Raw genomic sequence first — 15,024 nt, 5'->3', positions numbered from 1 at the left:
GTGCATTGTAACATGTGTGCTCAATCAGGTGCACCACCACCTGGCCCTGAAGTAGGATTTCTTGATCAAAAATAAATGCATTGTGTTAGTTTATCAGATACTGTTAGTTTTCCCTCTGTACAATTGTACAAGTTTGTATTTCTTTTAGTAATGTGTTTTTGGAAGTGCCTCTTTAAGTAAGTCTCTTTCTTTCTCATCTCCAACAGAAATTTTTTTCCTATTCATAAAGAGAGTACATTAGTATAGTTTTCTTTTATAGTGGTATTCTTTTTACTGGGGATGATAATGCAGTTTTTCTTATTTAAGAGGTAATCAATTTTTTTTTTTCAGTTACACTTTGTTTATACCTTTTACCCTTTTTCTTGTTTGGGCTTAGTAATCAATATCTTACAATTTTTTGCCCACTAAATTGAATGCTTATTAAAATTTAAAAAATTATTCATAAAATACTGCCTACTGTGTTGCAGGTATGATATTATTGTTTGAAATAACACCAGGGGAAGAAAGCAGACATTTTTGCTTTCATGGAATGTCCATTGCAGTAGCATACTTTAATTTCTTCAATATAATGAAGGCTGTCTTTAGTGACTGAAAGAGCTAGTGTAGTTATAATCACCAGGCGGTAGAACCTGGGTCCTTGTGCATGCAACATGTGTACTTAATTATATACACCATCAGTAGGCTTTAAAATATGTATTTATTAATGAGAGAGGGAAAGAGCCCAGAGCATCACTCTGGCACATGCAGCCCTGGGCCTTGAACCTGAGACTTCTTAAGACTTTACCCACTGCTCTATGTTGAGGGCCTCTAATTCTGATTTCCATTGTTTAGTCTTGATGTTATTTCATAGTAACCCCAGTACAATTATGAGTAGTGGAAATAACAAATACCTTTCTCATTGTCCAGTGGGAATTCCTATAGTGTTTCCTTGGTAAAGTAAATGAGTTAAAAATATTTTACCATCTTTTCAAAAAAATTTATTTATTTTTAATTTTTACCTTACCTTCATTTATTTATTGGGTAGAGACAGCCAGAAATTGAGAGAGAAGGGGAGGATTGTGAGGGAGAGAGTCAGACATTTGCAGTCCTGCTTTACCACTTGCAAAGCTTTCCTTTTGCAGGTGGGAATCGGTAACTTAAACCTGAGTCCTTGTGCATTGTAACATGTGCATTCAACATGTGCACCAGGACCTGGACCCTTTCTTTCTTTCTTCTTCTTCTTCTTCTTTTTTTAAATATTTTTAAATTTTAAAAAATATTTATTTTCCCTTTTGTTGCCCTTGTTTTTTATTGTTGTTATTGATGTTGTCGTTATTAGATAGGACAGAGAGAAATGGAGAGAAATGGAGAGAAGAAGGGAAGACAGCGAGGGAGAGAGAAAGATAGACACTTGGAGACCTGCTTCACTGCCTGTGAAGTGACTCCACTGCAGGTGGGGAGCCGGGGTCTCCTTAAGCTGGTCCTTTTCCTTTGTGCAATGTGTGCGTAACCTCCTGTGCTACCTCTGGACTCCCTATTTATTTAATCTTAATGATAGACTGTGAGATAGGAAGACCAGAGCACTATTCAGCTCTGGCCTATGGTGGTGCTGAGGATTGAACCTGGGACTTTATTTATTTATTTATTTATTTATTTATTTTCCCTTTTGTTGCCCTTGTTGTTTAACATTGTTGTGGTTATTATTATTGTTATTGATGTCATTGTTGTTGGATAGGACAGAGAGAAATGGAAAGACAGAGAGGGGAGAGAAAGAGAGACACCTGCAGACCTGCTTCACCACTTGTGAAGTGACTCCCCTGCAAGTGGGGAGACTTCACCACTTGTGAAGTGAAGGGGGTCACTTCACAAGTGGTGAAGCAGGTCTGCAAGTGTCTCCCTCCTCCTCTTTGTCTTTCTGTCCTCTCTCGATTTCTCTTTGTCTTATCTAACAACAATATAATAATAACAATAACAAGGGCAAGAAAAATGGGGAAAAATGGCTTCGAGGAGCAGTGGATTTGTAGTGCAGTCACTGAGCCCCAGCAGTAACCTAGGAGGAAAAAAAAGAAAAAGAAAAAAAAACGAAGGAAAAAAATTAGACATATAATTTCATAAAATAGGTGGCCTCAGTGCTATTTAAACGTATTTCAGAGCATGAAAAAAAGAAGAGAATAACTCAGCTTTTTAAAAACTGTCTTAAAAATCTTATCCATATTCCTATATCTCTATATATTAATGTATAACTTTTTTTAGAGATTTTGGTGCCCGGTCCTGGCACACTTTGGAGAACACACAAGAACCTGGGCTCGGAATTCAGGTTCCATCTGTAAGGGGCAAGCTTCATGAATAGCAGATTCATTGTTTTAGGCACCGAGCCCTAGGGGGATAGGGCGTGAAGACATCTGTACACCTGCTTCATCGATTGTGAAGTGACCCCCTCTGCCGGTGGGGAACTGGGGGCTTGAACTGGATCCTTAAGCCAGTCTTTGTGCTTGGCGCCATGTGTGCTTAACTTGCTGTACTACCACCTGCCCCTCTTGGTTCTATTCTAATACTGATTGTCTCATTAAAAGTCGGAATTCCTTTGCATTTTCTTTTCAATGTGAGACTCCTCAAACATGCAAACAAGGATAGGTAGTGGCTTTTTAAAAAAAATTAAAAAAAATATTTATTTTATTTATTTATTCCCTTTTGTTGCCCTTGTTGTTTTATTATTGTAGTTATTATTGTTGTTGTCGTTGTTGGATAGGACAGAGAGAAATGGAGAGAGGAGGGGAAGACAGAGAGGAGGAGAGAAAGACAGACACCTGCAGACCTGCTTCACCGCCTGTGAAGCGACTCCCCTGCAGGTGGGGAGCCGGGGTTCGAACCGGGATCCTTATGCCGGTCCTTGTGCTTTGTGCCACCTGCGCTTAGCCCACTGCACTACAGCCCGACTCCCTAGGTAGTGGCTTTAAACTTTTGTCACTTTAACATTTTGTTTGGCTACATTGTTTTTGTGTCCATTGCTTCAGTGTCTGGAGTATACTGATATAGTTAATTGATAATCTAGATGCTGACAGTGAAGCTAGAGTGGGTTATGCTTAATTTGCTTAGTATTTCCCTTCCAATATCTACTTCTTTTTAAAAAATACTCCGTTTTGTTGCCCTTCTTTTATTGTTGTTGTTATTGATGTCATCGTTGTTAGCTAGGACAGAGAGAAATGGATAGAGGAGGGGAAGACAGAGGAGGAGAGAAAGACAGACACTTGCAGAACTGCTTCACCGCCTGTGAAGCGACTCCCCTGTAGGTGGGGAGCTGGGGGCTCGAACCAGGATCCTTAAGCTGGTCCTTGCACTTTGTGCCACATGTGCTTAACCCGCAGCACTACCACCCGACCCCCGGCTTCTACTTCTTACATACTTTACTTCCATGGGCAACAGAAGTGTTTTTAGGATGCAATAATGTAAATTTGGAGGTGCTTTAGAAAGAGACTGAGCTCACATATTATAGTGTTCAAGGACCCATGTTAAAGTCTAAGCTCCCTACCTGACAGCGAAAACTTCATTAGCAAGGATGCATGTGGCTGAGAAGGATTAATGATTAAGCATTAGTCCTTTAGGGCAGGTGAAATTGCTCACTTGGATAGTGCGCAACTTAGGTTTGAATCTGGTTTGTATAAAATTGAAGGAAGCTTTGGTGCTGTCATTTCTCCTTTCCTCCCCTCCCTCCCTCCCTCCCTCTTTTCCCCCCTCTCTCACTTAAAAAAAGGGCTCTCAAGTATGAGGTCCTGATTTCATGTGGCAAGATGATGCTGTTTCTCTTTCTCATAAATACATCTTTAAAAATAATCAGAAACCATTTGCAGATGATGTATATTACAACCTGTAATATCTGAACGTTAAATTTGCATGCTTTGAAATATTAATAGGCTCTAGTGAGAACTTAGAATAAATATCTGAGAGCAAGCAATGATTTTTTAAAATGTATTTATTATTTATTTTGCCTCCAGGTTATTGCTGGGGCTCGGTGCCTGCACTACAAATCCACTGCTTCTGGAGGCTATTTTTTTCCCCCTTTTGTTGCCCTTGTTATCATTGTTGTTCCATAGAACAGAGACAAATCGAGAGAAGAGGGGAAGACAGGGGGGAGAGAAAGGCAGACACCTGCAGACCTGCTTCACCACCTGTGAAGCAACCTCTCTACAGGTGGGGAGCCGGGGTCTTGAACCAGGATCTTTAAGCGGGTCCTTATGCTTTGCGCCATGTGTGCTTAACCTGCTGCGCCACCACCCAGCCCCCCAGTGATTTTTTTTTAAATAAGGAGTACTTAAATATGAATCAAAACTAAAGACTTATTCCAGTATAACTTTGTTTTTATCATGAAGTGATTTTTCTCTACAGGATTTTAAGATTACTTGATAATTCTTCTGTTAATTGGACAGTCACATTGGTGACTATATAAATTGGTATTTTTTAAAGGTGGAATTAATTTATAAATCAGGTGAACTTTTAGAGATTGCTGACCTGTCATTTAATTTGGCCCTTTTTCCTTGTGCTTTTATAAGGTCTTTTCATGTCTATTTTAGGTAGGTAGCCATCCAAGCTTCCTGAAGGAGGTTCGAGATCACATGCAAGACTCCTACCTAATGCCACCCGAGGTAAGCAGGAATGTAGCTGGGGTTGAAAGCCCTGGCAATTTCACGCAGTGAAATCCTCTTCTCACAGATCTGCAAACTCACCTGCATTTTGAAATACATTAACATTTGTGAACCTAAAATATGCCCGATGATGGTTTTCTTACTTTAATCTCTTAGAAATATTTCCTCATTCCAGAAAACTTGCCTTGTATGGTCTTGTGCTACTATCATTTGATTTTTGGTATTAGTTTGTGTTTTGAGGGGCTGGCAGACAGCTCAACTAGTAGAGCTTGTACCTTACCTGGCTCTGGGTTAGATGCTATGTGGGAGCACTGTGAGCGGCATTGGGGGGCCTCTATGGGTGGTGGTGCAGCAGTGCTGTGGTATCTCTTCCCTTGTTTCTGTCTAAAATTATAAGAAAAAGGAAAAGAATGAAGAAACATGTTGGCCCATGAACAATTACTTTCCCACCTCCTCCACTCTTCCTTGAGACAGTAACTGTGCACAGTAACATTTAACCATGGGATTTAGAAACGTTGCTTCTTTTTTGCTCAGTTGAATGATAAAATTAACTTCCCATTCAAGCTGAATGTACATGAGTAATTAGTGTATGCGCTTTGGAATCATTGCTGTTCAAATGCAGTTATTATGATGAACAAGTGAGGACTTTTCAAAAAGTATGTATTTCATATGAGAAAGTTTCACGTGAGAGGACGGGAGACACCAGAGCAGTACTCTGGTCTATGTGTTGCTGAATTGAACCAAGAGGCTCAGACATGTAAGTTCTACTGCTCTGCCACTTGAACTATTTCCCTGGCTGCCAAAATGAGGAGTTTCATGTTTACTTAGTACCTTCCATTAAAATATTGACTATAGTCAAGTTGTCAATCAATTTGTTTGCAAACAAATTGTAGTGCCTTTGGAGACGTGTCACATTGGATTCTCAAGCATGAGGTCCTAAGTTTGATCCCTGGCAACATATGTTTCAGAGTAATGCTCTGGTTCTCTTTCTTTCTCTCCTTCTGTCCTTTATTTATTCATCTATTTTTACCAGAGGACTGATCAGCTCTGGCTTATGAGGGTGCCAAAACTTGAATCTGGGTGTTGGGAGCTTCAGGCACAAAAATTTATTTGTACAATTGTAATGCTGTCTTCTTGCCTTAGGCTATTATCTTTAAATAGGGCTTGGAAATAGCTAACTTTGTATAATACATGCTTTACTATGCACTCAGTAATCAGTTTAAGCCCCTGGCACAAGAACACTAAGTGAAGCTCCATGAATTGTTGAGCAGTGCTGTGGTGTCACTGTCTTTGTCTGTCTGTCTGTCTGTCTCTCTCTTCTCCAGCAAGAGATGTGTGTCTCCCCCCGCACCCATCCTCCTTTCTTTCTGGAATAAAAGAAATGAAAAAATAAGCATGGAGGTTTGTCAGATACTTTCTTAGGGATAGGATTTGATTTAGTGCCCTAATTAAATACAATTACTTTCCCCCCTTTTTTAATTTAAGGTCCCTTTCTTTCTCCCTTTCTCTCTCTCTCTCTTTTTTTTTCCCCCAGAGAGGGTATATCTGGTAATAGGTAAATATCCTGTTAGTCACTATACTTTGTTGTTTTTGTTTTCTGTGTTGCCACCAGATGATCACTGGGGATTGTTGCCTGCACAACAAATCCACAGCTCCCAGCAGCCATTTTCCCCCTCTCCCCCTTTTTCTATTTTTCTTTTTTAAAATTTTACATGACAGAGAAAAATTGAAAGGGAGGGGAGTGAGGGATATTTAGAGAAAGAGAGATACTGGCAGACCTGCTTCACTGCTTTTGAAGCTTCTCCCCTGCAGGTGAGGAGCAAGGCCCAAAACTTGGTGCTTGTATGTGTTAACATGAGTGTTCAACTGAGTGCATTTACACCTACTACTTTGAAAACATCTTTTCACTTAGACAGATTTTTAAAATAATAAAAGTAGTATATGTGTAAGTTGAAAGGTAAATGATACGAGCCAGGGAAAAATTTTCTGGTAGGTAGAGTATCAGACTTTTTTGTATGTCTGAGCCTTCCAGTTTGATCCCTAGTGCCACCTCTATGGGAGTGATGCTCTGGCTTCTCTACTCTCTTGAAGGAATCTAGCTCTCTTTTTATTTATTTATTTATTTATTTATTTAATTTTTTAATATTTATTTTCCCTTTTGTTGCCCTTTTTTTTTATTGTTGTAGTTATTGTTATTATTGATGTTGTCATTGTTGGATAGGACAGAGAGAAATGAAGAGAGGAGGGGAAGACAGAGAGGAGGAGAGAAAGATAGACACCTGCAGACCTGCTTCACCGCCTGTGAAGCAACTTCCCTGCAGGTGGGGAGCCGGGACTCGAACAGAGATCCTTACGCCATTCCTTACGCTTTGCAAGACGTGCGCTTAACCCACTGCACTCCCCCCCCCTTTTAATTTTTAATTTATAGTAGTTGTTTATTGGGTATAGATATCTAGAAATTGAGAGGGAAGGGAGTGGTAGGGAGGCAGAAAGACACATGAAACACTGCTACACCACTTAACAAAGCTTACCCCTTGTAGGTGGCGACTGGGAGCCTAAACCTAGGTTCTTGTGCATTTCTCTTTTTTAAAATTAATTATTTTTAAATTATCTTTATTTATTTGTTGGATAACGACAGTCAGAAATCAAGAGGGAAGGGGAATATAGAGAAGAAAAGAGACACCTGTACCACTGCTTTCCCTCTTCGGGTTGGCACCAGGTCCTGGAGCCTGAGCCTTTGTGCATTGTAACATGAGTGCTCAGCCAGGTGCATTGCTATCTGGCCCTTTTAGTCTTCTTTTTTTAAAAAACAGCTTTCTTTTATATATATTCCCTTTTGTTGTTTTCTATTGTTGTAGTTAATATTGTTTTTATTGATGTCGTTGTTGGATAGGACAGAGAGAAATGGAGAGAGGAGTGGAAGACAGAGGGGGAGAGAAAGACAGACACCTACAGAACTGCTTCACTCCTTGTGAAGCAACTCCCTTGGAGGTGGGGAGCTGGGGGCTCGAACCGGGATCATTACGCCGTTCCTTGAGCTTAACCCGCTCCACTACCGCCAGACTCTCTTCTCTTTTTTTCACCAGTGTACAGCTCAGCTCTGGCTTATGGTGATGCTGGGACTTGAACCTGGGACCTCAGTCTGAATCATGAAAGTCTTTTGGATAAGCATTATGCTGTCTCACTCACCCAAGAAATAAAAAATTGATCACCCCCCAACACTACCATAAGCCAGAGCTGAACAGTGCTCTGGTAAAGAAAGAAAGAAAGAAAGAAAGAAAGAAAGGAAGAAAGAGAGAAAGAAAGAAGGAAAGAGAGGGAGAAATTGATGATACATAAAATTTTTGACTTTTTCTCTTTCCTTTTTTAAGTAATTTTATTTTTATATATATAGTTTACCTCCAAGTTTATCACTGGGGCTTGGTGCCTACACTATGAATCCACTGCTCCTGGAGGCTATTTTTTTTCCTTTTTTGTTGCCCTTGTTGTTTATCATTGTTACTTTTATTATTATTTTGTTATTGCCTAGGATAGAAAGAAATTGAGAGAGGGGGAGAGAAAGACACCTGCAGACCTGATTCATGGCTTGTGAAGTGACCCCCCCCTGCAGGGGGGATCTGGGGACTCAAAACGGGATCCTTATGCTGGTCCTTGTACTTTGTGCCATTTTTGTTTAACTTGCTGCGCTACTGCCCGGCCCCCTATTTATTTATTAATGGGAGGCATAGGAGGAGAGAAAGAATCAGACATCACTCTGGCACATATTCTGCCAGGGATTGAATTTGGGACCTCATGCTTGAAAGTCCAACACTTTATCTACAGCGCCAACTCCCGGACCACAGTATTTTTAATTTTTTAAATTCATTTATTAGAGACAGAGGAATTGAGAATGGAGGTGGAGATAGAGAGGGAGAAAAACACCTACCTTCCTACTTCACTACATGTGAAGCTTTCCTCCTGCAGGTGGGGACCAGGGGCTTAAACTTGGGTCTTTGCACACTGCAATTTGAGATATGTAATTTGAGGTATGCCACCACCTGACCCTTGACACTTTTTCTCTCTATGAACATTTTACAACTCATTAACTATACTGTAAGCAATTAACCCCCAATATAAAAAAATAAACATTTTGCATTTTAAGAGATAATCTGAAGGTTTTATTCAATACATGATCATGTTTTAAATGAAAATACGTACTAAAAATAAAATATGATTACAACCTGAACCAATTTTGCCAAAATTATGTTGTCAAACATTTTATGAAATTTTGACACTTTATTTCTTTGCTATATTAAGTAATAAAATTTAGTTCTTATTGACTATAATGCTTTTGGAGTAAAGCTGAACATAAATATTGCGATATCTGCCAGTATGAGCCAAAAGGGTGAAACTCTCTATCTCCTTCCCCTCTCAATTTCTAGAGAGAAATAAATAAATGGATAATTAAAAGAAAATCAATAATCACTAATAAAAGTAAAAAAAAATAAAGAAGTTGAGTGCAAACATTCCTCTGTAAAGGGACCCTGGTTCAAGCCCCCAACCTTTACCTGAAGGGGGGAATGCTTCACAAGCGGTGAAGCAGTGCTGCAGGTGTCTCTCTTTCTCTCTGTCTCCCCTTTTATTCTCAGTTTCTCTCTGCCTTATCAAATAAAAACAAACAGGCCTGGTGATTTTTGATGGAGGCTCAGGTTCTGTTAAAACTAATGTGATAATCTCCAACTAGAAGAAAAGAATGCTACATTTTAGTTAGATCCTAGTGAGTATAAATGTATTTCCCCCATGCAGTGTCATGGACTGAAGTTAATTTTTTAAAAATATTTACTTATTCCCTTTTGTTGACTTTGCTGTTTTTTATTGTTGTAGTTATTATTGTTGTTATTGATGTCATCGTTGTTGGATAGGACAGAGAGAAATGGAGAGAGGAGGGGAAGACAGAGAAAGACACCTGCAAACCTGCTTCACCACCTGTGAAGCAACTTCCCTGCAGGTGGGGAACAGGGGGCTCTAACCAGATCCTTCAGTTGATCCTTGCACTTTGCGCCACGTGCGCTTAGCCCGCTGTGCCTGCTACGATTCCCTGAAGTTAATTTTAATTCTTATCTGCATATGACTAAGATATAGGTTCTGTGCCCCTTTTAGTAGATTAGATTTGTAATAATAAGTACATTAAGCCATTTGAGCCACCTTTTTATGCAATATACTTGCATGATCAAAATTAATGAATAAAATTTATTGTGAACTGGAAAGGGAAAAATTAGCTGGAGTTAAAAAAAATTCATCGGATTGGGGTCAGATGATGGCATACCTGGTTGAATGCACATGCTGCAGTGTGCAATGGACCCGGGTTTGAGTCCCCAGCCCCCACCTGCAGGGGGAAAGCTTTGTAAGTGATGAAGCAGTGTTGCAGGTGTCTCTCCGTCCTTCTCACTCCGTACCACACCCATCCCTCTTGATTTCTGGTTGTTTCTATCCATTAAATAAATCAAGATAATTTTTTTAAAAAATATTAAAAAAATATCATGGGATATTATATTTTGATATTTGTATAGAATTATTTAAAATTAAAAATACACGATCAAGTGTCTGATATAATTATATACATATATTATAATGCAAAAATAGTTGCTTTAAAAGTTTAAGGGTATTAATTTCTAGATTGAAAAATGAACCAATTTGCCATAAATTCTCCATTATGGTTATCTTGTACTTGACCAGCATCTTGTTTTGATCATCATTTTGCTTTATTTTTCAGGTAGCAAATTAGGTGGACAGGTAGAGAGTGAAAGAGCTCACAACCCTGAGACTTCCTTTAATGCAGTGGGCATGAACCTGGTCTTGCACCTGGCAATGCGCTATCCAGCTGAGCTATTTGCTGACCCTTGAATCAGATTTATTTCATTTTTTTCCACTACATTTATTTATATTAATATTTTGTTTAGAGATATTAATCTGATAGAGACAAATTGAGAGGTAAGGGGGAGACAGAGGAAGAAAGACACCTACAGCACTGCTTCACTGCTTGTGAAGCTTCCCGCTGAAAGTGGGCTCCAGGGCTTAAATCTGGGCACTTGCACATTGTAAAGTGAACTCTACTAGGTGAGCTACTACCTAACCCTCTTTTTTTCACTACATTTATAAATAGGTTTATTTTTTTCCCATTTGTGATTAGGGAGTTTACTACTGATCATTGTGGATGTGTTTCTTTACGTAATTTAGTGCGTTCTTAAATAAAAATTTACTGAAGTTTAAATATGATTACTTTGATTGTTTACATTATGAAGCAGAGGTGAAACACGGCATGAACTGATACTTTTTTTTTGGCAAATGTTCTTCCAAGAAATGGGTCCTCTCACTTTTGAAGCAGTAGTAACTGCTAAGTAGCTTTGCTAAATATTCTCAGTATTAATGATTATATCTTTCTCATAGTACTTTCTCATTCTCCTCAGATAAAGGTATTTGTCAGTGTGGACCAGTTGCTTAGCTCCTTGTTTACTTGACCCAATTCAATTCAACTGGTCTACTTTTTATTGGTACGTTTTAAAACTTACTAATTATATAATCATTTTGCCAGTTACTTTAGTGTCAACATGAAGGATGTTTCTAATAAATAAGTGAAAGTGTAATTCAGGATTAGACATGATCAGACTTCGTTTGTATTCGTGAAAGCTATATAGGTGCTTCTTCTGTCTGGAGGCTTCATATATCTGCTAAGGGCTGCTTGATTTTCCTATCTGTATCCTGCAGTAACTAGCACTGCTATCCTGATAAATGTATACCAGATGTTAAGCATTTCTTTATCCCTCAGCTGTGTATCAATCAATTTTCTTTGACTCTTTTTCCATCACAAAATTTTCAATGATTATTGAGTTCTTATGAAAAGATGTTGTCATTCCAGTGACACAGAAAACCTAGACCACTATCTCAGACTCATAATTAGTCTTAAATAAGTTTGCAGCTACTCTTTTTTTCCATGTTACCATGTTTTTGCTTTTGATAAGTGTTTTTTTTTTAATTAATTGAGAAAGGAGTTACTTTCCATTTTGTCAGTGTTGGAGCTTTTTATTATTTCAGTCAGTGAAAAATTGGCAGCATGGTTATTCTTCTTTTATTTTGCCAAAATGAGTAGAAACATTTTCTCAGATCTATTCTATTTGTTATATTCTTTAAAAAAAAAGTGTTTTTCTAGGGCAGGGGAGATAGCATAATGGTTATGCAAAGAGGCTCTCATACCCAGGTTCAATCCCTTGTACCACCATAAGCCAGAGCTGAGCAGTGCTCTGGTTAAAAAAAAGGTTTTTTCCTTATGTTGGTAATTTACTTTACTTTTGTTATCTTTATCTTCTAAAATCCCATGGCAATTTATCCATGTAGCTTATCTGTTTTTTGTGCTGTTTTGACCTGACCATCATCTCTTCAAAAACTGTTTCATTTGTCTGTGTAATAATTTGAGGCCTTCTCAGTCATTAAGTTGTACTAGATGGTGTTGGGTATGAAATGACTTAAGTAGTATTAATATTAGGTAGAAGGTTGGCTAGAATTTTTTTGAAGCATGGTATATGATATTTGATTTGATTAGTTTCGATAATTCTGTAACTATTCAGAAGAAGAGATCAAATAAATATAAGTTGCACTTCAGAGTCTTAAGTGTTTTTATTTTAATTTATTTTTGTCTTTAAACTAGAGCACTGCTGGTTTATGCTACTGCTGAGGAATGAACTAGGGACCCCTTAACCTCACATATTTTGCATAAACATTATGCTCTCTCCTTAGTCTACCTGTTTTCTATTTGTCACTACCAAAATACATTGTTTTAAAGAAATATTTTTATTTATCACTGGATAGTGACAGAAATTGAGATGGGAGAGGAAGATAGAAAAGACAAAAAGCAACACCTGCAACCCTGCTTCATCACTTGTGAAGCTTTCCCCTTGCAGGTGGGCACCAGGAGTTGAAACTGGATCCTTCTGCTTTATAATGTCTGCACATAACCAGGTGCACCACTTGACTGGCCTATCAAGACAGATTTTTTTGTATTTTTTAAAACTTCTTTTTTTTTTTAAATCTTTTTTTTTAAAAAAATATTCCCTTTTGTTGCTCTTGTTTTATTGTTGTAGCTCTTATTGTTGTTGTTACTGATGTTGTTGTTGGATAGGACAGAGAGAAATGGAGAGAAGAGGGGAAGACAGAGAGGGGGAGAGAAAGATAGACCTGCTTCACCGCTTGTGAAGTGACTCCCCTGCAGGTGGGGAGCCGGGGGCTTGAACCGGGATCCTTACGCCAGCCCTTGCGCTTTGCGCCACGTGTGCTTAACCCGCTGCGCTACCACCCGACTCCCTTTTTAAAACTTTTTAAGTATTTATTTTCCCTTTTTTGCCCTTGTCTTTTTGTTGTTGTTGTTCTTATTGTTGTTGTTGATGTCGTCCTTGTTGGGTAGGACAGAGAAAAATGGAAAGAGGAGGGGAAGACAGAGAGGGAGAGAGAAAGATAGAAAGATAGACCTGCAGACTTGCTTCACCGCCTGTGAAGTGAGGCCCCTGCAGGTGGGGAGCGGGGGGCTCCAACTGGGATCCTTATGCTGGTCCTTGCACTTCATGCCATGTGTGCTTAACTCGCTGCGCTACCACCCGACTGCCTCAAGACACATTTAAAAAAATATAAAACCAGTGGGAGTCGGGCATTAGCCCAATGGGTTAAGTGCACGTGGCGCAAAGCACAAGGACTGGCATAATGATCCGGGTTCGAGCCCCCGGCTCCCCACCTGCTAGGGAGTCGCTTCACAAGTAGTGAAGCAGGTCTGCAGGTGTCTTTGTCTCCCCCTCTCTGTCTTCCCTTCCTTTCTCCATTTCTCTCTGCCCTATCTAACAATGATGACAACAACAATAAAAAACCAACAAAGGAAAATAAATAAATATATTAAAAATATATAAAATATATAAGTATTTATATATTTAATATAAAATATATTAAAATATATATAAAATCAGTTCATCTGTATTGTGATTTTCATAAAACTGTATAAATTTCAATGATATTATTTTGTCCTAGTAATTTTCAAGTTGTGCCTCCATGGGTCCAAAGCCATATTTGACAAACATTTACTCTTGGCAGAAAGATTGACTATTTTGCTACCAGGGTTATCACTGGAGCTTGGTGCTGGCACTATGAATCTACCACTCCCAGTGGCCATTTTATCTTTTTTATTTTTTTCTATTTTTTAATTGGATAGGACAGAGAAAAACTGATAGGGGGTGGGGAGGCAGAGATGGAGAGAGAAAGGGAGACACCTCCAGATGTGTTTCACCATTTGTGAAATGACCACCCTGCAGGTGGGGAATGGGAGTTTGACACTGGGTCCTTGCATATGGTAACTTGTGCTTAACCATGTAGACTACTCACTGCTGGGCTCCCACCTTTATTATTATCTGTTGATCAATAGTCAACTGGAGTTGATAGATAAAAATTCTGAATTTGAGTTTTTGAAGCTAAATTCTTTTAAAAAAATTTTAAAATCTTTATTTGATACAGAGCAGTAATTGAGAGGAAGGGGGAGATAGAGAAGGAGACAGACATTTTAGCACTGCTTCACCACTTGTGAAGCTTTCTTCCTACAGGTGGGGATGAAGCCAAATTTTTAAGGAATGGTATTTTATTGTGGTTGGACTAGGACTTAATGTAGTGATAAATCTTTTTCAGTTTATATAAGTGCTTGGAGCACCACCACTTCAGTGGAGAAAGTATTTTATTGTCTTGAATTATTCCTTTGAATGACTCTGGTCATTAGTCTACTTGGGCTTACAGTTTATAGTATTGGGTTGTCAGAAAAGTCATGACACATTTTTGCATAGAAAAAAACAGAAAATTATTTTATGAATTTTATGATAACCCAATAGGTCCACTTCTCTGCCAGGTGACAAGGAAGTGTGTCATTGTTATAAATAGCAAACACTGTGCCCTTCTTTGATTTTTTTTTTTCTTAATATTTATTTTCCCTTTTGTTGCCCTTGTTGTTTAACATTGTTGTGGTTATTATTGTTGTTGTTGGATAGAACAGAGAGAAATGGAGAGAGGAGGGGAAGACAGAGAGGGGGAGGAAAGACAGACACCTGCAGACCTGTGTCAACGCTTGTGAAGTGACTCCCCTGCAGGTGGGGAGCTAGGGGCTCCCTTCTTTGATTTTTATGTTATTTATTTAATTTATTTATTTTTTTTGCCTCCGTGGTTATTGCTAGGGATTGGTGCTTGCGCTACAAACCTACTGCTCCTGGAGGCCATTTTTCCCATTTTGTTGCCCTTGTTGTAGTTGTTATTGTTGTCATAGCTGCTGTTGTTGGATAGGACAGAGAGAAGTGCAGAGAGGAGGGGAAGACAAAGAGGAAGAGAGAAAGACACCTGCAGACTTGCTTCA

The 15,024-nt window shown here is 38.8% G+C and overlaps 1 protein-coding gene across 3 annotated transcripts in view; it reads left to right on the top strand.

Annotated features, from left to right (window-relative positions):
- Positions 1-15,024, top strand: part of ZMYM2 (zinc finger MYM-type containing 2) — a 114,202-nt gene that overhangs the window by 59,901 nt on the left and 39,277 nt on the right. For 2 of the 3 annotated variants that reach the window (XM_060194739.1, XM_060194740.1), the window contains exon 7: positions 4,548-4,619. In XM_060194739.1, the coding sequence (XP_060050722.1) occupies positions 4,548-4,619 (72 nt within the window). Of the gene's footprint in view, positions 1-4,547; positions 4,620-11,065; positions 11,150-15,024 lie in introns of all 3 variants that reach the window. The other variant, XM_060194741.1, reaches the window with a different exon arrangement.

Source organism: Erinaceus europaeus, chromosome 7 (genome assembly GCF_950295315.1).
Source record: "Erinaceus europaeus chromosome 7, mEriEur2.1, whole genome shotgun sequence".
Lineage (NCBI taxonomy): Eukaryota > Metazoa > Chordata > Mammalia > Eulipotyphla > Erinaceidae > Erinaceus > Erinaceus europaeus.
This window is presented reverse-complemented; position numbering and strand designations above follow the sequence as displayed.